The 23,631-nt window shown below is 43.3% G+C and overlaps 1 protein-coding gene across 1 annotated transcript in view; it reads left to right on the forward strand.

Annotated features, from left to right (window-relative positions):
- The window catches only part of LOC124265373 (cytoplasmic aconitate hydratase-like), a 55,163-nt gene that overhangs the window by 18,438 nt on the left and 13,094 nt on the right, over positions 1-23,631 (forward strand). Inside the window, 10 exon segments of the mRNA XM_046700148.1 lie at positions 2,911-2,968; positions 2,970-3,064; positions 7,651-7,720; positions 10,877-11,060; positions 12,516-12,655; positions 13,503-13,674; positions 15,049-15,149; positions 18,084-18,212; positions 19,795-19,942; positions 22,917-23,052. Coding sequence (XP_046556104.1) covers positions 2,911-2,968; positions 2,970-3,064; positions 7,651-7,720; positions 10,877-11,060; positions 12,516-12,655; positions 13,503-13,674; positions 15,049-15,149; positions 18,084-18,212; positions 19,795-19,942; positions 22,917-23,052 — 1,233 coding nt within the window.

Consider the following 23,631-nt stretch of genomic DNA (forward strand, 5'->3'; position numbering starts at 1 on the left):
ATTGTTAAAGTATATTTTACGATTGAAGTTACTATCATAAGTGTGAGTTAGATATATGGAGTTACAACCATCGTAAGTCCTTGTTAAGTATGGATGTTATGAAAAATGTTGGTTAGGTATATGGACTTAGAACCATCGTAAGTCCTTGTTAAGTGGGGCGGTAGGTTAGCCTAGTGGTTAAAGCGTTAGCTCGTCACGTCGAAGACCCGGTTCGATTCACCACATGGATACAATGTGTGAACCCCATTTCTGGTGTTCCCCGCCGTGATATTGCTGGAATATTGCTAAAAGCGGCTTAAAACCCAACTCACTCACTCACTCACTCCTTGTGAAGTGTGGGTGTTATGGAAAATGTGTGTTAGGTATACGGAGTTACAACCATCGTAAGTCCTTGTTAAATGTGGGTGTTATGGAAAGTGAGTGTTAGGTGCAATGACTTAACGCTCATCGTAAGTCCTTTGTAAGTATGGGTGTTATGGAAAATGTGGGTTAGGTATAGTGAGTAACAACGGTCGGAAGTTGGTGTTAAGTATGGTCGTTATGGAAAATTTGTTAGGTGTATGAAATTAGGACAGTTGTACGGCAGAGTTAAGTATGGGAGTTAAGACTATTGTAAGTGTGGGTTAGGTAGAGGAGTCACAGGCATTGTAAGTCTGTTAGGTATGTGGGTTATGACTATCGTAAGTCTGTGTTTTGTGTAGGAGTTTAGACTATTGTACGTCTGTTCAGTATTGGAGTTAGGACTATCGTGAATCTGTGTTGAGGGTAGAGGCTCCCAACATTGGTAAGTTCCTCTAAAGTATGAAAGTCCAAAGTATGTCATATGTCTATGTTAGGTGTGGGGATTACAACTAACGAAAGTCTGTGTTAAGTACAGGAGTTTCCGACCTTCAAAAATCATTATTTGGTATAATTCTAATTATCATAGGGGCGGCGGGGTAGCCTAGTGGTTAAAGCGTTCGCTCGTCATGATGAAGACCCGGGTTTGATTCCGCACATGGGTACAATGTGTGAAGCCCATTTCCGGTGCCCCCTGCTGTGATATTGCTGGAATATTGCTAAAAGAGGCGTAAAAATCTTTGTGAAGATTTGTGACTAAAGTTTTCAACCTGTGACTATAGTGGATCTTTCTTAAGGTGTGGTTGTTCTGTCATAGATCAATATTAAGGTGTGGGTTGTAAAACAATCATAATTCTACATTAGTGTCACACCCGTGAAGGTCCGGGTTAAAATGAACCTTCAGTAACCCATGCTTGTCGTAAGAGGCGACTAATGGGATAGGGTGGTCAGGCTCGCTGGCTTGGTTGACACATGTCATTGGTTCCCAAATGCTCATGCTGTTGATCACTGAATTGTCTGGTCCAGACTCGATTATTTACAGAGCGCCGCCATATAGCTGGAATATTGCTGAGAGTGGCTTACAGCTAAACTCACTCACTCACTCATTAGTGTTGCTGAGTTATAACTATCATCAGAAATCAGTAAGATGACCATTGGGTGTTCAAGATTTATCACAAGGGAGCTGTTGTACAAAGCATGGCTGACGTGATCATAACTTCCATACCTTAACATGGACCTATTAGAGTCTAAGCACAGAGTGTTTTTAACAATTGTAACCTGGCTGGTTGCCACAGTGCCCAAATCACGACATGAAATTTTGATCTTTCCTTCAACCACTGGTTCTGGTAATCCAGACTCATGCAGTCTTCTGTGATATAACAGAAACATATATATATAGATCATCATACTCGTGCATTTGGACATTTTGTATTGAACAAGAAGATGCCATAGTTTGAAAAAAACAAATTGTTCTTCAGTTTGTTTCCCTCTTCTTGTTCCATACATAAGATCTAAACACATTAGTGTGACATTTCATATTTATTGCATACCCTTTTAAGGACACAGGTGGTGGTGGGGTAGCCTAGTGGTTAAAGTGTTGGCTCGTCACGCCGAAGATCCTGGTTCGAATCCCAACATGAGTACAATGTGTGAAGCCCATTTCTGGTGTCCCCGTCGTGATGTTGCTGGAATATTGCTAAAAGCGGCGTAAAACCAAACTCAGTCAGTCAGTTTAAGGACACAGACCATTTTAATCTAACTCTAAATGTCACTACTGAAACTTCCACATTGAGGTTACCATGACCTGTGTATTGCTCGGCGATAGGGACGTATCACACATGTATGCATGAGATAACATTCCTCTGTCTAACGTTATCAATCAAATGCCGTGTTCCAATCTTGAAAGAAACAACACAGAAAAATGTTCAACACAAAACAACTTCCATTTCATAACTATAATGTTTCAAAGATATGTTATTGTTTTTTGAGACTTTTTAGACATCTTTCAGATGTTTCAGAAAGTTAGTGACGTTCAAGCTGGCCGTGCAATACAGAAATTCACCTAAGCTGGCCATATTGCCAAAGTTGTATTGTTATCTTAAGATTAAATGGGTGTGTAATAATGCTGAAAACTTTAAAACCATTCACAGTGGCATTAATAGCCCCGTTCCTCAAAGTGATCGTAGCGCTAAGTTGATTGTAACCCCCATAGTTTAACATAGACTTCGACTGTCGTAGCGCTATGATCGCTTTGTGAAACGGGGCCCAGTAGTCTAAGCTGCACCAGAAACCTGTTGTCGTGGGAACTATTCCTGGTTTCTCTCAGTGTTTTAGGTTTTGTCAGCACCTGTGGGTTTTACCAAAGTTGCAAATGTCTGACACAGGCTTTAGGCTGACATGCCATGACACGACCAGAATACTGAACAAAACTGTTAAATCAGACTCACTCAAACTGTCATTCCGTCACCCACCAAACATTCACTTACTATCTATTTTATCTGGAGCAACACTTTCAAGAATTTATGTAATGAAATAGCGTTAATTATTTTTAGCAGTAGCATTTATTTTCAGTCGTCTCCAATATTCACCTAACCCTGGGAGGCGGGGTCACACCAGTTCAAAGTTCAAACCCAGGGTCAAGGTCAACCTCTTGCAGCATATGCTCATCTTCAGGGATTCCTGTTTTAGATTCTGTATGTCCGTTTCACGGGCACAAAACCAGCGGGTTGGTTTAATTTTACATTTTTAAACAACATTGCCTAATTTTTTAAAATTTTCCCCCACAATGCTTTTGGAATTGTACTGCTTCGTGTATGTCCTTTTTTGTCAGTTTTAGCTTTAGATTTTATTACTGCCTGAATAAGTGCACATTACGCTAATTCTATATTTTCTGCACTCTTAACCTTGTTAGTTTGTGTATGTAATAATAATTAATACTGAGCTTGTGTAGTCTCTATTGTCAGTCAATTAGTGCTTAGTGGTGCTGTATATATATAATAATCACTTGTTAAAAGTATCTAGCCTGTGTCTACTATGCTTTGTGTTAAATTTTGGATTACACATTCTCAGTCAAGTAGAGATTCTCGTACTTTTTTTTTTGGGTTTAGTCCCATCCGATTATGTGGCCCACTTATAGAGTGTGGGTTCAAATCCAGAATGGGTTGTTTGGTTTGCTGTTTGGTGGAACTTAACAGGTGTTGTCATCATTTAATTCTTACCTTCAGTGTCTGAGTGACTTGGGTTTTACGCGACACTCAGCAATGTTTCAACTATATGGTGGCGATCTGAACCAATCAAACCAGTGATCAAGAGCTTCGGTCTGGATTGGGATATGACAACATGTGTCAAATCAAGTCAGCGAGCCTGAACACCCAATCCCGTTAGACAGCTCTTATGACAAGCATGGGTTACTAAAGATCAACTCTAACCCAGATCTTCACGTCATGGATCATGGCTGTCTGAATTGATCACTAAATTGTTTGGTCCTGACTCAATTGTATTCAGGCCACTGTCATATAGACAGAATATAGTCATCATACCACAGCGTCATTGATCATGGCTGTCTGAATCGATCCCTGGATCAATTCTAACCTGGATATTCACAGGTTCTTGCCTTCAGAAAAATCTAGGGTATTACATTCGATCGACCTACAATGAGTTTATCAAACGATCGGCACTAGCATCCAATCAATCTGTTTACATTGTTTGGCATCATGACTTGTGCTAGTTGTTGTTCTTAGTGTCCAGTTTCTTCGTCCCAACATGTACCACTTGTTATCAATTACTTGTCGTGTTTCTTAATCTGCTGCTTATCACATCTATGAATATATGCTTCACATTCCTTGTAATGGTGGTCCGATTAATTGAAATAATCAAAGATTGGTGCAGTGACTAAACGACCAAGCAATCGATCTTGTTTTCTCATAATCGAACACAAACAATTTTGGAACACTTATTTGCATTAACAATATTTTCCCCAAGGTTAGTTTTGCCTGTCAGCAAATTTCCATTTCATTAGCACTACAAGCTCATTCCAAGTCAGGATTGAATTTATCTTAAAGACTCCAGGAAATTTGTGTTCCTAACATACTAGTCATCCTTTAAAGATGTGAAATTTGCAAATTCATATTGTGCAATTTGAAAAAGAACCAGAGAACTACACTTTTTATTTATTATTTTTTTGCATTAACAAACATAACAGGAAAATTTAATAAATGACGCTAACCAATTATTTTTCGATGATTGATCGTTTGCAATAAACCAATCATCAATTATAAGATTCAAGCTGGATCACAGTGTAAGAATCTTCATTGAAACACCTGTCTGTGCAATAAGCAAGACGTCATTGTCAACCAAAATATCCTTGTGAAGTAACATGTTGCTTAAATTAAACACAAATCTCTTTATGTATTGTGTGATATTGTTTAATAATTAGGCAGATATTGTGTCAGTTGTCTCATGATGAAAACTCTGTGAAACCCATTTCTGGATATTGCTGGAATATTGCTAAAAGCGGCATAAAACTAAACTCACTCACTCACTCACTCACTCACTGTCTCAACTGTCAGTAACTTCATACACAATGTCTAATTTATTTAGTTTAATTTGATTTTATGTCTGTTTACAGCATCATGTGATTGGAAACATGATGTTTATTCTATAACTCACTCACTCGCTATTTCTCACTCACTCACTCACTCACTCCATATAGCCCACTTACTGTCTTGGGTGTTGGGGTACCCTTGTGGTTAAAGTGTTCCCTTGTCATGGCGAAGACCCAAGTTCGATTCCCAATATTGTTACAATGTGTGAAGCTGTTTCTAGTGTCCCCCGCACTGCTATTGCTTGAAATGTTGCTAAAACTTGCTTGACACATTACTCCCTACTCGCTTCCTTCGGCATGCTACAGATTATTATCCCCGCCGCGCGTTTAGTGCGAAGCAGGGGATATAGTATTAGGCTCCGTCCGTCCGTACATACGCACGAATTGGAATATCTTAAGAACCGTTCTCTAGATTCTTTTCATAATTGGTACATAAGAAAGGTCCAAGTCAGGTTTGGTGACCTTGACCTTCATTTCAAGGTCACAAGGGGACTTTAACGTTTTACCTGCATGTTAAGCTATCTCAAGAACCGTTCTCTGGATTTTCTTCATATTCAATACAAAGCTGTATCTAGGGAAGGCGCAGGCCCCAGTCAATTTTGGTGAATTGTCAGCAAGATATTTCAAGAACTGTTCACTGGATTTTCTTCAAAGACTTTGAAGACTCCCCTTAAATGTTTTTCAAAAAGCAATTTCTTTAGTACTATATTTGCATATTTCATACACTATGACATTCATGTCAAGGTCAAAGTCAGTCTTGAAAATATATGTGTGTTTGAACACCTAAAGAGCAAGATATCAAGAGAGGTTGACTGGTCATGTTTTTGTGGACATTTAACTTAAACTTTCATTACTTTAGAAGTTTGATTTGATAATTTGTGGCGGGGGATTATGTCACCTTAGTGACAATGCTTGTTTGTCATTATAGTATGGAGATAGGGTCTTTTTTCCAAGATGATGAAGAGTTATCTGCCCATGGCCTGACATCCATTGATGTCGGTACTGAACCTGTTGGTCAGGTATTATACAAGAGAACCAGTGTTTTAGGATGGAAATGAAAAGGTCCCTTTTTCTCCTCCATTATGTAAATGATGAAGCTTTAAGGGTCCCCTGACCCCAAAACTGATGACCTCGCCTCAAGCCAGCTCCTGCCCACTTTTTAAGATGTCACATTTTAAATACTTAATGACTGAACAGGGGACTTATGTTTTACAGAAAACAGGACCTGTAAAGAAGATTACATGTTTTTTTGCATCGTGTTGCATTTTGCTGTTTTTTTATAAATATTCCTAAATATACTAACCCTATAAAACCTTATTTGGGATGCTATTCCATCTGTTTTTTCGCCTTGTGTGTTGTAATGCATTTCTATATGTTGTAAACTCGACTTTATTTAAAAGTTTTTAAACATCTTTTTAAGAAAAGGAAGTAATATTAATTATTTGTTGAACAATGAATCAAAAGTTGGCTGATGTTTTCAGAAGACTTTGGAAAGCAGATATGTTACTGTTAAGGAATTAAACTAAATTGTATCACTTCTTGAATTATTAAAAAAGAAAAATAATAACATTAATTGCGTCATTATGTGTATTGATATACTGGGTTCAAAGATTCATTGGGAATATTTGGGCCGTGTAACCATGACGATAGAAAGATGAACTCTCTACAAGGGCTGGCTAAAATGATCTATAATCGTAAATACCGTTGATTGGAAAATTATTAATGATAATTGATACGAAAATTGTGTTATCGATGATATCGTGCTCTAAATTTAGTGATAGAAAACAATTTCAATATTCTCACACAATATGCAATTTTAAATTTTATTCGTGGTCTGCTTCTAAATTATATTTGTTGTTTTGTTTATAATCCATGCTAAAACATGTCGCCACTCACCAGTGATGTGAAATATATTCATTTCTTACAGATATTTTTGGTCAAAGTTACTTCTGGCCTAAAATTTTTTTGTGGTTCCGATTACCGGACCGACCCTTGAATTCTGGTGCCGGCCTTAATTCTTTTAAGCGGTATAAATGAAATAAGCTATTAGATACCATTGTTGTTTCCAGGCACTGACGGACATCAGTCTTTCTGATAGAGAAAGTCGATGATGGCCAAAACCTTGATTGAATAAACAATTATACTCTGAGAAATGATTGCACAGATCGATGCTCATGCTGTTGATCACTGGATTGTCTGGTCCAGACTTCGATTATTTACAGACCGCCGCCATATAGCTGGGATATTGCTGAGTGCAGCGTAAAACTAAACTCACTCACCTCACTGAGAAATGTGTTATTAGTGTGTACTTTACTTCTAAAAAAAAATGTTTAAAAAAAAATCCTACCTACCTACCCTAAATTTTGAAGACGTGTAATCGGTACCACATTTTTTTAATTTGGCCTCTCCAATAATTATCGATAATCGATTGATTTTTAGGTAATGATATCGATTAATATCGAGGCTGCCCAACTCTCTATACAAGTTTTCTTTTGCTTCAGGGATGTAACTAAGGTTGAGACTTTCTTGGTGTATCTGTTTGGCTCATGGAAAGCCCTTTGAACCTGTTTATGTGATCTTTTGTAGGCCATAACTGTGTTTGGTATGTGTTTGGTATAGGTTACAGTTTTGTAAGAGGTTGACCTTTGCTCATTGTGATTGTTCCGGTAGTCGGGATATGTCGTCAAGGTAACCCTGTCTTATTTCAGTGCTGATGCTTTGGAGGAGAATGAAAAACTGGAGTTTGAGAGAAATAAAGAAAGGTTTCTCTTCTTGAAGGTATGTATTTCTGAAACTGTGTCCGAGAGTGTGACTCTGTGTGTGACTGGTAGAACCACCTGGTCCAGTTCCCCGCATTAGAGCAATGTGTGAATCTACCAGTGTTTGCCCTTAACCCTGAAAAGCTGCAGGCCCTAAGCACCCAGAACCATAAAAGGTTGTGGGTCCTGATCAGAATGTGTAGGCCCACTATATTAATATGGAAATAATACTCTTAGTTATTGGGAGTAAAAAGCAGTCAGCTATAAGGCCTGCAGAAAACAAGAGCTGTGGGTCCGAGTGGTTTTCAGTCGGCTTCGGGCCTAAGAACCGACGTTAATTTCTAACGCCCACTCACTCACTCACTCACTCACTCACTCACTCACTCACTCACTCACTCACTCACTCACTCACTCACTCACTCACTCACTCACTCACTCACTCACTCACTCACTCACTCATTTGTCTCTTTTAACTTTTACCTCCTTTGTGGTTAGAGCGGAAGGTCGCGGGTTCGATTCCCAGCTGCATCATACCAAAAGACGTTAAAATATGGTACTTGTTGGTCCCTGCCTGGCGCTCGGCATTAATGGGTACAACAAGGACTGGTCGGCTCGGAGTTAGTATAATGTGTCTGAGTGGGGTATTCATGCTTCACTGCGGCATGGTATCTCAGTGAGCTGGCACTATTTAAAAACAGCTTAAATCTAGGCTAGTACAAGCAGCCATACATACACACACGCATGCACGTTGTCAATATTCTTATATTCGCATCATGAAATATTCTTAAGTATGACGTTAAACCCCATTTCACCTCACCTCACCTCACCTCACCTCTTTTAAATTTATCCAGTAACAAACCTAACTCACTCATTGACTTTCTTACTTTCTCACTTCACTCACTCGCCCACTGTTGCTCCTTCGCTCATGCACTGAAACCTCCCTCACTTAATCAGCCACACTCTCAAACCCACTCCCTCATTTGCTCGGTCATCACTGCCCCACCTGGTCACCCATTCACTCTCACTCTCCCTCACCCATTCCCTCACCTGACTCACTCCTCACCTCATTCACTCCTGGTCACTCACTCCACTCACCTGGTCATTCACTTCACTCCACCTGGTCATTCACTCCACCTGGTCACCTCACTCACTCACCTGGTCATTCTCCACTCACCCTCACCTGGTCACTCACTTCCTGGTCACCACTCCTCACCTGGTCACTCATTCACTCCTCCTCACCTGGTCACTCCATTCACTCACCTGGTCACTCCACTCACTCACTCACCTGGTCACTCACTCACTCCACCTGGTCACTCCATTCACTCACTCACCTGGTCACTCACTCACACCTCACCTGGTCACTCATTCCTCACTCACTCACCTGGTCATTCACTCACCTGGTCACTCATTCACTCACCTGGTCACTCATTCACTCACCTGGTCACTCACCTCCACTCCCCACCTGGTCACTCACTTCACTCACCTGGTCACTCATTCCACCTGGTCATTCACCACTCACCTGGTCACTCATTCACTTCCTCCACCTGGTCACTCACTCACCTGGTCACTCATTCACTCACCTGGTCACTCATTCACTCACTCACCTGGTCACTCATTCACTCACTCACCTGGTCACTCATTCACTCACTCACCTGGTCACTCCACTCACCTCACCTTCACTCACTCACCACTCTCACCTGGTCACTCACTTGGTCACTCCTCACCTGGTCACTCATTCACTCCCTCACCTGGTCACTCATTCACTCACTCACCTGGTCACTCATTCACTCCACTCACTCACTCACCTGGTCACTCATTCACTCACTCACCTGGTCACTCATTCACTCACTCACCTGGTCACTCATTCACTCCCTCACCTGGTCACTCATTTCACTCACCTGGTCACTCACCTTCCTCCCTCACTGGTCATTCACTTCCCCCTCCTGGGTGATTCACTGTCCAGAGGTTCGGTGCTCCGTCCAGTGGTCACTCCTGGCTCGTCACGCCAAAGACCTGGGTTCGATTTCCCACATGGGCACAATGTGTTAAGCCCATTTCTGGTGTCCCCCGCCGTGATATTGCTGGAATATTGCTAAAAGCGGCGTAAAACTAAACTCAGTCAGTCAGTCAGTCAGTCCTCTCCTGGTCATTCACTTCCTCTCCTGGTCATTCACTCACTCAGTCACTCCCTCACCTGGGCACTCCCTCACCTGGTCACTCATTCACTCCACTCACTCACTCTCCTGGTCACTCATTCACTCACTCACCTGGTCATTCACTCATCCTGGTCACTTCACTCACCTGGTCACTCACTCACTCCTCCTCACTCCCTCACCTGGTCACTCATCACTCATTCACTCACTCACCTGGTCACTCACTCATTCACTCACTCTCCTGGTCACTCATTCACTCACTCTCCTGGTCACTCATTCACACATTCACCTGATAAACCTCTCCCTCACTCACTCTTGTCATTCTCTTACTCATAATTAAAAGAATACCAAACCAACAAGCCTACTCACAATTGACAGATACAGCACTCTCTGCCTCTCACTCTGTCATTGTATATGTCACTCCTTCTCCCACTGACACAGCACTCGTCTCTCACACCCAACAGAACAACACCACACTCTCTATCTTGCATTCTCTCCTCACTGTACGGGTAGCATAGTGGTTAAAATGTCTGCTGGTTTGATTCCCCACATGAGTACAATATGTGAAGCCCATTTCTGGTGTCCCCTGCCACGATATTGCTGGAATATTGCTAAAAGCGGCATAAAACTACTCACTCACTATAGGTTGATGGTTAGCCTAGTGGCTAAAGCGTTTGCCCGTCACGCCAAAGACCTGGGTTAGATTCCCCACAAGGGTATAGTATGTGAGTGAGTGAGTTTGGATTTACGCCGCTTTTAGCAATATTCCAGCAATATCGCCGGAGGGGGACACCAGAAATGAGCTTCACACATTGTACCCATGTGGGGAATCGAAACCTGGTCTTCGGCGTGACGAGCAAATGCTTTAACCACTAGGCTCCCCCGTATAGTATGTGAAGCCCATTTCTGGTGTCCCCTGCCGTGATATTACTGGAATATTCCTAAAAGCTGTGTAAAACTAAACTCACTCACTACCAAACTCACTGACTCCTTCATCTCTGTCACTCTCTCCCTGACTGCAGTGGGGTGCCAAGGCATTGAAGAACATGCTGATAGTACCCCCGGGCTCGGGCATTGTCCACCAAGTCAACCTGGAGTATCTGGCCCGAGTGGTGTTCAGCTCTGACGGAGTTCTCTACCCTGACAGTGTGGTCGGCACCGATTCCCACACCACCATGATCAACGGCCTCGGAGTAGTTGGATGGGGTGAGACTCTCTATCGATTTTCTTCCTTAAACCTACCTGTGATGGTCCAGGTTAGAATTGATCTTCAGTAACCCATGCTTGTCGTAAGAGGTGACTAATGGGATCGGGTGGTCAGGCTCGCTGACTTGGTTGACACATGTCATCTGTTCCCATTTGCGCAGATCGATGCTCATGCTGTTGATCACTGGATTGTCTGGTCCAGACTTGATTATTTACAGACCGCCGCCATATAGCTGGAATATCGCTGAGTGCGCAGCGTAAAACCATGTGACATGACTTGCACCTTTCCATCAGTATTATCTGTCTTGCTTGACTATGGTATAAGAGTCTATACCGAAACGTCTCATCACAATATAATAAACAAGTTGTTATCTATAAAGCATCATACCCTCCGTATTATTCCTCAACTTCTAAACAGGTCAGGCTCTAATTGTACTAACTACTATTATCTTGTTGAGGTGGCTTGCATTTAACTGAAAATAATAATATTTTATTATCTTACCTTCATGTAAAGTACTTTAATTTCATTGGTCAATGTGAAGCCCATTTCTGGTGTTTCCCCGCCCATTGATGTTGCTGTAATATTGTGAACCCTAAAACCAAACTGTCAGAGGGTGACTGTAATTTCATTGGTCAATGGCGAAAATAGTTTACCTCCCAGGAGGCTGCCATGGTACCCTGCCAAGCTCTCCCCGAGAAGCTGAAGCGCTAACAATCATTATGGCGTCATAATAGGACGCATGCCGTGGCCGGAGTTCGAAAACTTTTCGATCAGCTGTTTTTGTGTTCACTTTGTACAGAGTTATTTTACCGACATTCACTGCTTTATTTAAACTATTTTATACATTAAGTCGTTTGCACACTCAACTTAAACATAATTAACCATTTTTATAGCAGTGTTAAGCTTGTCAGAATATGTTTCACTGGTATAAAAAATCCAGTTGAGAGGCAGACCCCATTTTGTTTACATGTCATATAGTTGGTAGTGATCTTTAAAATAAAGTTAAATGATATTTTGTACATTTAACATGGCGGTAAGATAAATACGTTGTATGCTTCTCCCTCGGGTAATATGGTCTGATGTACGCCTCTTTGTAGCAGTGTCACCCGAGCCGGTAGGCAAGGGATGACACTGTTACAAAGAGGCATACATCAGACCGTATTACCCTCGAGAGAAGCATACAACTTATATTAAACGAGAAGAGATTTTTATATTTAATTTTACATTTTCGCATTGAATGAAAAGTTTAGATACTTCTACATGTTAGAAAATTTGGACTTTAAGAAAAAATATGCTTTTCCACCTATTTATTTGCAAACAGCTCTTAATTTTGAATCCTAGATAAATTCCTCCTGACATTGACTGATGTTTTGATGGTATCAGAAATTTCTGAAAAATGCTAAACTTAACACAGTGTGTATTATGCCTTGTATAATAATGTCATGTGTGTGTAGGTGTTGGCGGTATCGAGGCCGAAGCTGTGATGTTAGGCCAGTCAATCAGCATGGTGCTGCCGCAGGTCGTGGGATACAAACTAACTGGCTCTCTCAACCCTCTAGTCACCTCTACCGATGTCGTTCTCACCATCACCAAGGTAGGTAACTCTGTCTAGACCACTCGGTCAAACTCTGTTCTCACCATCACTAGGTAACTCTGTCTAGACCACTCTCTCAACCCTCTAGTCACCTCTCACCAAGGTAGGTAACTCTGTCTAGACCACTCTCTCAACCCTCTAGTCACCTCTACAGATGTCGTTCTCACCATCACCAAGGTAGGTAACTCTGTCTATTCATACCCACCGTCACCAAGGTAGGTAACTCTGTCTTGTCATACTCACCATCACAAATTTGTTTTAACACTATAGGTTCGATGGAGTAACCCCCGACCCAGGTTCGATTCCCCACATGAGTACAATGTGTTAAGCCCATTCTGGTGTGATATTACTGTAATATTGTTAAAAGCTTCGTAAAACTAAATTCACTCACTAACTTGAACACTCTGGTCATTATAATAAGGTCACTAAGGACATACCACTGTTTAACATTAGCTTGTTTTGGTCATAGTGATGAGGTCACTTTGTCTAACAGGATCCAAGTGCAGAAACAGTTATTTACAGACCACTGTCATAAGGCTGAAGGGGCGATGGGGTAGCCTAGTGGTTAAAGTGTTCGCTCGTCACGCTGAAGGTCCGGGTTCAATTCCCCATATGGGTACAATGTGTGAAGACCATTTCTGGTGTCCCCCTCCGTGATATTGCTGGAATATTGCTAAAAGCGGCGTAAAACCATACTCACTGACTCATAAGGCTGGAATATTGCTGAAATATTGCTGAGTCAGGGTTTTGCAGCTGAACACAAAGCAATCAGGAAAATGGGTCTTTTAAAGAAAGGACAACTTACCCTTCATATTCTTCTTCTCAGTGCATTTTTTCTTCTTTTCAGCATTTACGTCAGATCGGTGTTGTAGGAAAGTTTGTGGAATTCTTTGGCCCTGGAGTGACGGATCTGTCTATCGCTGACAGAGCTACCATCTCCAACATGTGTCCTGAGTACGGAGCCACCGTGGGCTACTTCCCAGTGGACGCCATGAGTATTGTGTATCTCCGACAGACAGGTGGGAGTTTGTCCTGGGCGTTCGCATAAATACATTAACACATACAGTGGGGGCAGTGGGGTAGCCTAGTGGTTAAAGTGTTGGCTCGTCACGCCGAAGACCCGGGTTCGAATCCCCACATGGGTACAATGTGTGAAGCCCATTTCTGGTGTCCCCCGCTATGATGTTGCTGGAATATTGCTAACAGCGGCGTCAAACCAAACTCAGTCAGTCAGTCAGTAATACATCCAGTGATTGATTCAGAGAGCCATGATCCATGGTGTTGTGGTACAATGGTACCCATGAAGGTCCAGGTTAGAACTGGTCTTCAGTAACCAATGCTTGTCGTAATAGATGATTAACAAGATGGGTTGGTCAGGCTGGCTGACTTGGTTGACACATTTCATTGTATACCAATTGCGTATATTAATACTCATGCTGTTGATCACTGGATTGTCTGGTCAATACTGGATTATTTAGAAACTGTTGCCATATAGCTGGAATTTTTCCGAGTGCATCATTAAAGGTCACATGCAACCAATAAAACAAACATAATTAACTCACAATTATCATGACATATAATATGCATTGCTGATTATGAAAACACAGATAAACAAAATTATAAGCTTATAATTGCAAATCAAAAGTGCAATATTTTGTACCCTTGAATCGAAGCACCCGGGATACCGAACCCAGTCAGAGCGGGTGGGTGAACACTCAAGTGTAACAAAATCTTTCATTGGCTGGTTCATTTGCCGACACGCTCAGCCGGCTCTTTGTTTATGGTGTATAAGCCCGATCGGTGTTAAGTTCAAATTGCATGTGATCAATGATTGAAGTTGTGTATTACATGTTGTTATTAGCAGACAGGCAGGCAGACACATGGGTGTCAATAAAACAGACATTGAGTTTTGTCTGTGACAGAGGCTGCTTATCACAATCAACATGGTTTTTTTCATCGTGTTATTTTTCAACTTTATAAGTCCATACCGAAAGGTATGAGAATCTGCAAGGTTGTGTTTTGCGTTGCATGTGACCTTTATACTACAAACAAATAATAGTTATGGCTGTTATCTTCATTTTCAGTTATTTCAGTGTTTTTATAGTGTCATTTTCATATTTTTTTCTCAGAACAAGTGACTAAAATGTAGATGAGGTGTAATTTAGATTATGAGCTTTGAAGCATTGTTTTTCAAGGGCTTATTGCATTTTAGTTGATTGAGAAAATACTTATAATTCACATGCTATTGATGTACATGGTTACGGCATGTGTTGTGTGCCAGAAATCGAGTAACAGAAGGAAATAGAAATATCTGAAACGTTTTGTGTCTAGAGCTTAATGGTGTGTTGATCATGTTGATACACTCACTTCATATTGTGTTATTTGTTTTTCAGGCAGAGCAGAAGAGAAGTTGAACTTCATTGAGAAATACATGAAGGTGAACAAGATGTTCCGTGACTTCAGTGACGCCTCTCAGGACCCAGTCTTCTCACAGGTTGGTATTACAGACTTATCCCAGGGCCCCATCTCATTCTTCCATGTTTCAAGGCCCTGTTCCACTCTCCGATTATTCAAGGTCGTATTCCACTCTCCGATTATTCAAGGCCGTATTCCACTCTCCGATTATTCAAGGCCCTGTTCCACACTCCTATAATTCAAGGCCGTGTTCCACACTCCTATAATTCAAGGCCCTGTTCCACACTCCTATAATTCAAGGCCCTGTTCCACCCTCCTATAATTCAAAGCACTGTTCCACTTTCCCTAGACTCAAGGCCCTATTCCCCACTCCTTTAATTCAAGGCCCTGTTCCACTTACCCTAGACTCAAGGCCCTATTCCACTCTCCTTTAATTCAAAGCCCTGTTCAAAACTCCTATAATTCAAGGCCCTGTTCCACTCTCCTTTAATTCAAGGCCCTGTTCAAAACTCCTATAATTCAAAGCACTGTTCCACTCTCCCAATACTCAAGGCCCTGTTCCACTTTCCCTAGACTCAAGGCCCTGTTCCATGCTCCTATAATTCAAGGCCCTGTTCCACACTCCTATAATTCAAAGCACTGTTCCACTCTTTCAAGACTCAAAGCACTGTTCCACTTTCCCTAGACTCAAGGCCCTATTCCCCTCTCCTTTAATTCAAGGCCCTGTTCCACTTACCCTAGACTCAAGGCCCTATTCCCCTCTCCTTTGATTCAAGGCCCTGTTCCACACTCCTATAATTCAAAGCACTGTTCCACTTTCCCTAGACTCAAGGCCCTGTTCCACTCTCCCTAGACTCAAGGCCCTGTTCCACACTCCTATAATTCAAAGCCCTGTTCCACACTCCTATAATTCAAGGCCCTGTTCCTCTCTCCCAAGATTCCAGACCCTGTTCCACTTTCCCTAGACTCAAGGCCCTGTTCCACTCTCCTTTAATTCAAGGCCCTGTTCCACACTCCTGTAATTCAAGGCCCTGTTCCACACTCCTATAATTCAAGGCCCTGTTCCACTCTCCCAAGACTCAAGGCCCTGTTCCACACTCCTTTAATTCAAGGCCCTGTTCCACGCTCCTATAATTCAAGGCCCTGTTCCACGCTCCTATCATTCAAGGCCCTGTTCCACGCTCCTATAATTCAAGGCCCTGTTCCACAGCTCCTATAATTCAAGGCCCTGTTCCACGCTCCTATATTTCAAGGCCCTGTTCCACGCTCCTATAATTCAAGGCCCTGTTCCACTCTCCTTTAATTCAAAGCCCTGTTCCACCCTCCTATAATTCAAGGCCCTGTTCCACTCTCCTTTAATTCAAAGCCCTGTTCCACCCTCCTATAATTCAAGGCCCTGTTCCACTCTCCTTTAATTCAAGGCCCTGTTCAAAACTCCTATAATTCAAAGCACTGTTCCACTCTCCCAAGACTCAAGGCCCTGTTCCACTTTCCCTAGACTCAAGGCCCTGTTCCACGCTCCTATAATTCAAGGCCCTGTTCCACACTCCTATAATTCAAAGCACTGTTCCACTCTCCCAAGACTCAAAGCACTGTTCCACTTTCCCTAGACTCAAGGCCCTATTCCCCTCTCCTTTAATTCAAGGCCCTGTTCCACTTACCCTAGACTCAAGGCCCTATTCCCCTCTCCTTTAATTCAAGGCCCTGTTCCACGCTCCTATAATTCAAGGCCCTGTTCCACGCTCCTATAATTCAAGGCCCTGTTCCACACTCCTATAATTCAAGGCCCTGTTCCACACTCCTATATTTCAAGGCCCTGTTCCACGCTCCTATAATTCAAGGCCCTGTTCCACTCTCCTTTAATTCAAAGCCCTGTTCAAAACTCCTATAATTCAAGGCCCAGTTCCACTCTCCTTTAATTCAAGGCCCTGTTCAAAACTCCTATAATTCAAAGCACTGTTCCACTTTCCCTAGACTCAAGGCCCTGTTCCACTCTCCCTAGACTCAAGGCCCTGTTCCACACTCCTATAATTCAAAGCCCTGTTCCACACTCCTATAATTCAAGGCCCTGTTCCACTCTTCCAAGATTCCAGACCCTGTTCCACTCTCCCTAGACTCAAGGCCCTGTTCCACTCTCCTTTAATTCAAGGCCCTGTTTCACACTCCTATAACTCAAAGCCCTGTTCCACACTCCTATAATTCAAGGCCCTGTTCCACTCTCCCAAGACTCAAGGCCCTGTTCCACACTCCTTTAATTCAAGGCCCTGTTCCACGCTCCTATAATTCAAGGCCCTGTTCCACGCTCCTATAATTCAAGGCCCTGTTCCACACTCCTATAATTCAAGGCCCTGTTCCTCACTCCCAAGATTCAAGGCCCTGTTCCACCCTCCTTTAATTCAAGGCCCTGTTCCACGCTCCTTAAATTCAAGGCCCTGTTCCACGCTCCTTTAATTCAAGGCCGTATTCCACGCTCCTTTAATTCAAGGCCCTGTTCCACGCTCCTTTAATTCAAGGCCGTATTCCATGCTCCTTTAATTCAAGGCCCTGTTCCAAGCTCCTATAATTCAAGGCCCTGTTCCACACTCCATAGATTCAAGGGCTCCATTCAAGCCCTGTCTCTCTCCAAGATCCAAGGCCCTGTTCCACACTCCGTAGATTCACGCGCCATTCCGCTCTCCCAAGATTCAAGGCCCTGTTCCACACTCCTATAATTAAAGGCCCTGTTCCACACTCCTTAGATTCACGCCCCATTCCGCTCTCCCAAGATCCAAGGCCCTGTTCCACACTCCGTAGATTCACGCGCCATTCCGCTCTCCCAAGATTCAAGGCCCTGTTCCACACTCAGTAGATTCACGCCCCATTCCGCTCTCCCAAGATTCAAGGCCCTGTTCCACTCTCCCAAGATTCACACCCCATTCAACTCTCCTATCATTCCAGACCTCATCTCACACTCCTAGGCCTCTACCCAGTAAGTGTAAATCACAAACATCTAAAGTGTATGGGGTTTTTTCAGGTCGTCGAACTTGACCTTGCCAGTGTAGTTCCTTGCTGCTCTGGGCCCAAACGTCCTCACGACCGTGTATCCGTCTCCGACATGAAGTCGGACTTCCTCAGTTGCCTGTCAACCAAGGTTGGCTTCAAGGTCAGTACCTTGTTGGAGTGGAATAACTGACTCACCTGTTGATACATCACGACTGTTCACTCATCAGAGTCCAATGTTTGATCGTATGATTGATGGATTGTAACTAAGGCCCTGCAGTTCATTGTCAACTGTATCCTTTGGTCATGCCAGAAACCTGTGTATGTGATGTCCAATCTTGATTTTACTCTGGTAATGTTTCTAGGTTTGTGGGGGGCGGTGTGGTAGCCTGCAGGATCGATGTGGTTTCACTTGATTGTCTGGTCCAGCTCGATTATTTACAGACCGGCTATTGCTGAGTGCACGCGAACACTAAACTCACTCACTCAAGACCAGGGTTGGTTTTAATCCCCACATGGGTACAATGTGTGAAGCCCATTTCTGGTGTCCCCACCGTGATGTTGCTGTAATATTGCTAAAAGCAGCGTAAAACCATACTCAGTCAGTCAGTCTAGGTTTGTCAGTACAATAACCAGGGCAGTGAGGTAGCCTAATGGTTAAGGTGTTGGCTCGTCACGCTGAATACCCGGGTTTGATTTCCCCACATGGATACAATGTGTGAGGACTGTTCAAGGTGTCCCTCTGCGTGATATTGTTGGAATATGCTCTGTAAAAACCAGACTCACTGGCTCACTTTGTACCATAACCATGGTTGTAGGTTTGATGGGTAGTATGGTAGCCTAGTGGTTAAAGCGTTTGCTCGCTGCAGCCAAAGAACTGGGTCTTATTCCCCAATCCCCTGCCATGATTTTGCTGGAATATTTGTTTCTGGAAACTGTGCATTGTAGCTTGGATTGTCGTCCAGACTTGATTATTTACAGGCCCCCATCCTACCGCTGGAGTATCAGTGAGTACAAATGAAGAAAGACCTGTGAAGATGCGGGTTAGAATTGGTCTTCACCAACCCATGTTTGTCCCCCGTGAAGATCCGGGTTAGATATTTGTCTTCAGTAGCACATCGTTTGTCGTAAGAGGCGAATAACGGGATCGGGTTTTCAGACTCGCTGACTTGGTTGACACATTGGATCATTGTATCCCATCTGAATGGATTGATGCAGAGATGCCAACCACTCCGATTTTGGAGAAGTTACTCCGATTTTCAAATACAAAATCCACACTCCGATTTGTCTATAAAAACTCCGATTTTTAGAAAATACAAATATCTATATAAATTTAGAATATTTGAAAGAATTTTTGTAAATATGTTCGTTTGAGTTAAGAATTATCTGGTTAAGTATGCCCAGAAATTGGATATTTCCAGGCTAAATCTAAAGATTTTCATAGGGGAGGTCCCCCAGACCCCCACCGTCAAAAGGGGCCCCAGACCCCTCTCACGCTCAACCCCAACTCGCACCTTCAGGGCTCGGGAATTGCTTTTAGCAAGGCATGACTCTGCTTTCATTTGATTCAGGGTTGGCATCTCTGCTGATGCTCGTGCTGTTGATCACTGGATTGTCTGGTCCAGACTCTGTTGTTTACGCCATATTGATGAGTGAGGTGTTAAACAACAAACACAGAAACAAAGCAAACAATGAAAGAAAGGCTTGGGAAGACTTCATTGAAAATGTTCCTTGTGTTTGTACAGGGTTTTGGCCTATCCGAGGACAAGCTGTCGACAACAGTGCCTATTGTTTTCGACAATCAGGAATACACCATTAATCACGGCTCTGTCGTCATTGCTGCCATCACCAGCTGCACCAACACCAGCAACCCCTCCGTCATGCTGGGAGCAGGTGGGTACACGTACACTTCAACAGGGGGTTACATAGTTTACACCAGACTTCCTCCGTCATGCTGGGAGCAGGTGGGTACACGTACACTTCAACAGGGGGTTACATAGTTTACACCAGACTTCCTCCGTCATGCTGGGAGCAGGTGGGTACACGTACACTTCAACAGGGGGTTACATAGTTTACACCAGACTTCCTCCGTCATGCTGGGAGCAGGTGGGTACACGTACACTTCAACAGGGGGTTACATGGTTTACACCAGACTTCCTCCGTCATGCTGGGAGCAGGTGGGTACGTTACGCTTCAACAGGGGTTACATAGTTTACACCAGACTTCCTCCGTCATGCTGGGAGCAGGTGGGTACACGCATTACACTTCAACAGGGGGTTACATGGTTTACACCAGACTTCCTCCGTCATGCTGGGAGCAGGTGGTACATTACACTTCAACAGGGGGTTACATAGTTTACACCAGACTTCCTCCGTCATGCTGGGAGCAGGTGGGTACACGTACACTTCAACAGGGGGTTACATAGTTTACACCAGACTTCCTCCGTCATGCTGGGAGCAGGTGGGTACACGTACACTTCAACAGGGGGTTACATGGTTTACACCAGACTTCCTCCGTCATGCTGGGAGCAGGTGGGTACACGACGCTTCAACAGGGGTTACATAGTTTACACCAGACTTCCTCCGTCATGCTGGGAGCAGGTGGGTACACGACACTTCAACAGGGGTTACATGGTTTACACCAGACTTCCTCCGGTCATGCTGGGAGCAGGTGGGTACACGTACGCTTCAACAGGGGGTTACATAGTTTACACCAGACTTCCTCCGTCATGCTGGGAGCAGGTGGGTACACGTACACTTCAACAGGGGGCTACATAGTTTACACCAGACTTCCTCCGTCATGCTGGGAGCAGGTGGGTACACGTACGCTTCAACAGGGGTTACATAGTTTACACCAGACTTCCTCCGTCATGCTGGGAGCAGGTGGGTACAATGCACGACACTTCCAACAGGGGTTATATAGTTTACACCAGACTTCCCTCCGTCATGCTGGGAGCAGGTGGGTACACATACACTTCAACAGGGGGTTACATAGTTTACACCAGACTTCCTCCGTCATGCTGGGAGCAGGTGGGTACACATACACTTCAACAGGGGGTTACATGGTTTACACCAGACTTCCTCCGTCATGCTGGGAGCAGGTGGGTACACGTACACTTCAACAGGGGGTTACATAGTTTACACCAGACTTCCTCCGTCATGCTGGAGCAGGTGGGTACACATTACACTTCAACAGGGGTTACATAGTTTACCAGACTTCCTCCGTCATGCTGGGAGCAGGTGGTTACACATACACTTCAATGGGGTTACATAGTGCACACACCAGACTTTGAAAAACATGCTGGGAGCAGGTGGGCAAAATGTCACACTTCAACAGGGGGTTACATAGTATTTACACCAGACTTCCTAAATCATGCTGGGAGCAGGTGGGTACACATACACTTCAACAGGGGTTACATGGCTTACACCAGACTTCCTCCGAAATGCTGGGAGCAGACAAAACCAACCTTGCTTCAACAGGGGGTTACATATTTAACTTCCAAGTGTCATGCTGGGATTGTTTGTGTTCGATTATGCTTCAACAGGGGGTTACATTGTTTACACCAGACTTAGTCCGTCATGCTGGGAGCAGGTGGGTACACGTACACTTCAACAGGGGGTTACATAGTTTACACCAGACTTGGCCTTGAAGCAGAAGATCGAGATGACTCTTTGCTATATGTAGAAAATGTAGGAGGATAATCAACAACTATGATGAGGGCTGTGCAGTGTTCTATTGTTGTATTGGTGTAAACATGGTGTCAGTATTTTAAATAGAGGTCAGATAACTCGGTAACTTTGTCGTTAGATATGACCCTTGATCGGGGTTATTTTAATACTTGGTGAAGAGAGTCTACAGTGTGACAAGTTCTCCTAGAAACTGAAATTAGGAGAATGAACCTTACTATGCTTACTAGGTTAAAAATTTGATGTAGTTTATATCTATTTTGCCCCCTGAGTACTCCTTTTTATGCATCTGGTCTGCAGGTTTTGGAAAATATGGAATGCTGTTAATGCCTCAAATTCGAAATTGCCCCGTAAAATTGATGATGTTTTCTTGTTTCGCCCTGATGGTTGAACGGTTTATCATCCAAAACTGTGTTCCACAGGAGATATCGCTTGTGTGAGATCATAGGAGGTATGTTTTGACAGTAGATTTTGTACAATGCCCTGACAATGCTATGATGTCATGAACTTGATGACATCACAATGCTATGACATCGCTGCACTGCAAGTCTAATGGTAGTACAGTGTTGAGAGATGTACATTTTCCATTGAAAACTAATGAAGAATGATTTTTGATGATAAATAGAATCTCACCCTCGTGTCTTCTGATATCAAATATATCAACACTCGTTGAAAAAATATCCTTTGTAACTTTATCAACTCGTGTTGATATACGACCGCCTCCGTGGTATAGTGGTTAGAGCGTCCGCCCGGAGAGCGGAAGGTTGCGGGTACGATCCCCGACCGCGTCATACCAAAAGACGTTAAAATATGGTACTTGTTGGTCCCTGCCTGGCGCTACGCATTAATGGGTACAACAAGGACTGGTCGGCTTGGAGTCAGTATAATGTGTCTGAGTGGGGTATTCATGCTTCACTGCGGCATGGTATCTCAGTGGGCTAGCACTATAAAACCAGCTTCAGTCTGGGCTAGTACAAGCAGCCGCACATACACATACACATACACACGCATGCACGTCGTCATATGAGTGAAATATTCTCAAGCACGGCGTAAAACCCAATTTCACCTCACCTCACCTTACCTTACGGGTTGATATACATTGATATCAGTAGACACGTGGGTGAGATTCTCTATTTCTTCTCACGTACCTAGTCACAACAGTGCATTGTATCATGTTACAGGTCTCCTGGCCAAGAAGGCTGTAGAGGCAGGGCTGTCCGTGAAGCCCTACATCAAGACTAGTCTCTCCCCGGGCAGCGGAGTCGTCACTTACTATCTCCGCGAGAGTGGGGTCACACCCTATCTGGAAAAACTAGGGTAAGGACCAACAGCCTTCCATGAATTATGATTTAATTTACCGTTTATATATGCCATGGTTTTCATGGCCACTGTGTATTCTTGTTTAGAATTGGTGACCAGCCACATATGCTGGCCATCCGAGTGAAGATCTATGTTAGAACTGGCCCCGTTTTCTCGAAACAAACTTTAGTTTTTACTCAAATTTCAAACTGAGTTTGACAATTTGAAACAGCTGAATTTTTAACTCAACTGCATTTTAAAAATAAAAAAAGCCCAAACAACTTAAGTAATCTATCCACCAAACTCAAAATGACTCTAACTTAAGTCAAAACTCAGTCAAAACTCAGACTGATGTTTGTTGTAAGAGGCGACTAGCTGGGTCGGGTGGTCAGGCTTGCTTTCTGTCAACATGTTATCGTATCCCAATTGCGTAGATCGATCCTCATGCTGTTGATCACTGGATTGTCAGGCCCAGGCTCGGTTATTAATTACAGACTTCTCGAATATTTTCTGAGTGTGGTGTTCAGCAATAAACCAACAAACCAATGAGTGAGTGAGTGAGTTTAGTTTTACGCCGCACTCAGCAATATTCCAGCT

This window comes from Haliotis rubra, unplaced genomic scaffold (genome assembly GCF_003918875.1).
Source record: "Haliotis rubra isolate DU_JTF1 unplaced genomic scaffold, ASM391887v1 Scf976, whole genome shotgun sequence".
NCBI classification, from domain to species: Eukaryota; Metazoa; Mollusca; class Gastropoda; order Lepetellida; family Haliotidae; genus Haliotis; species Haliotis rubra.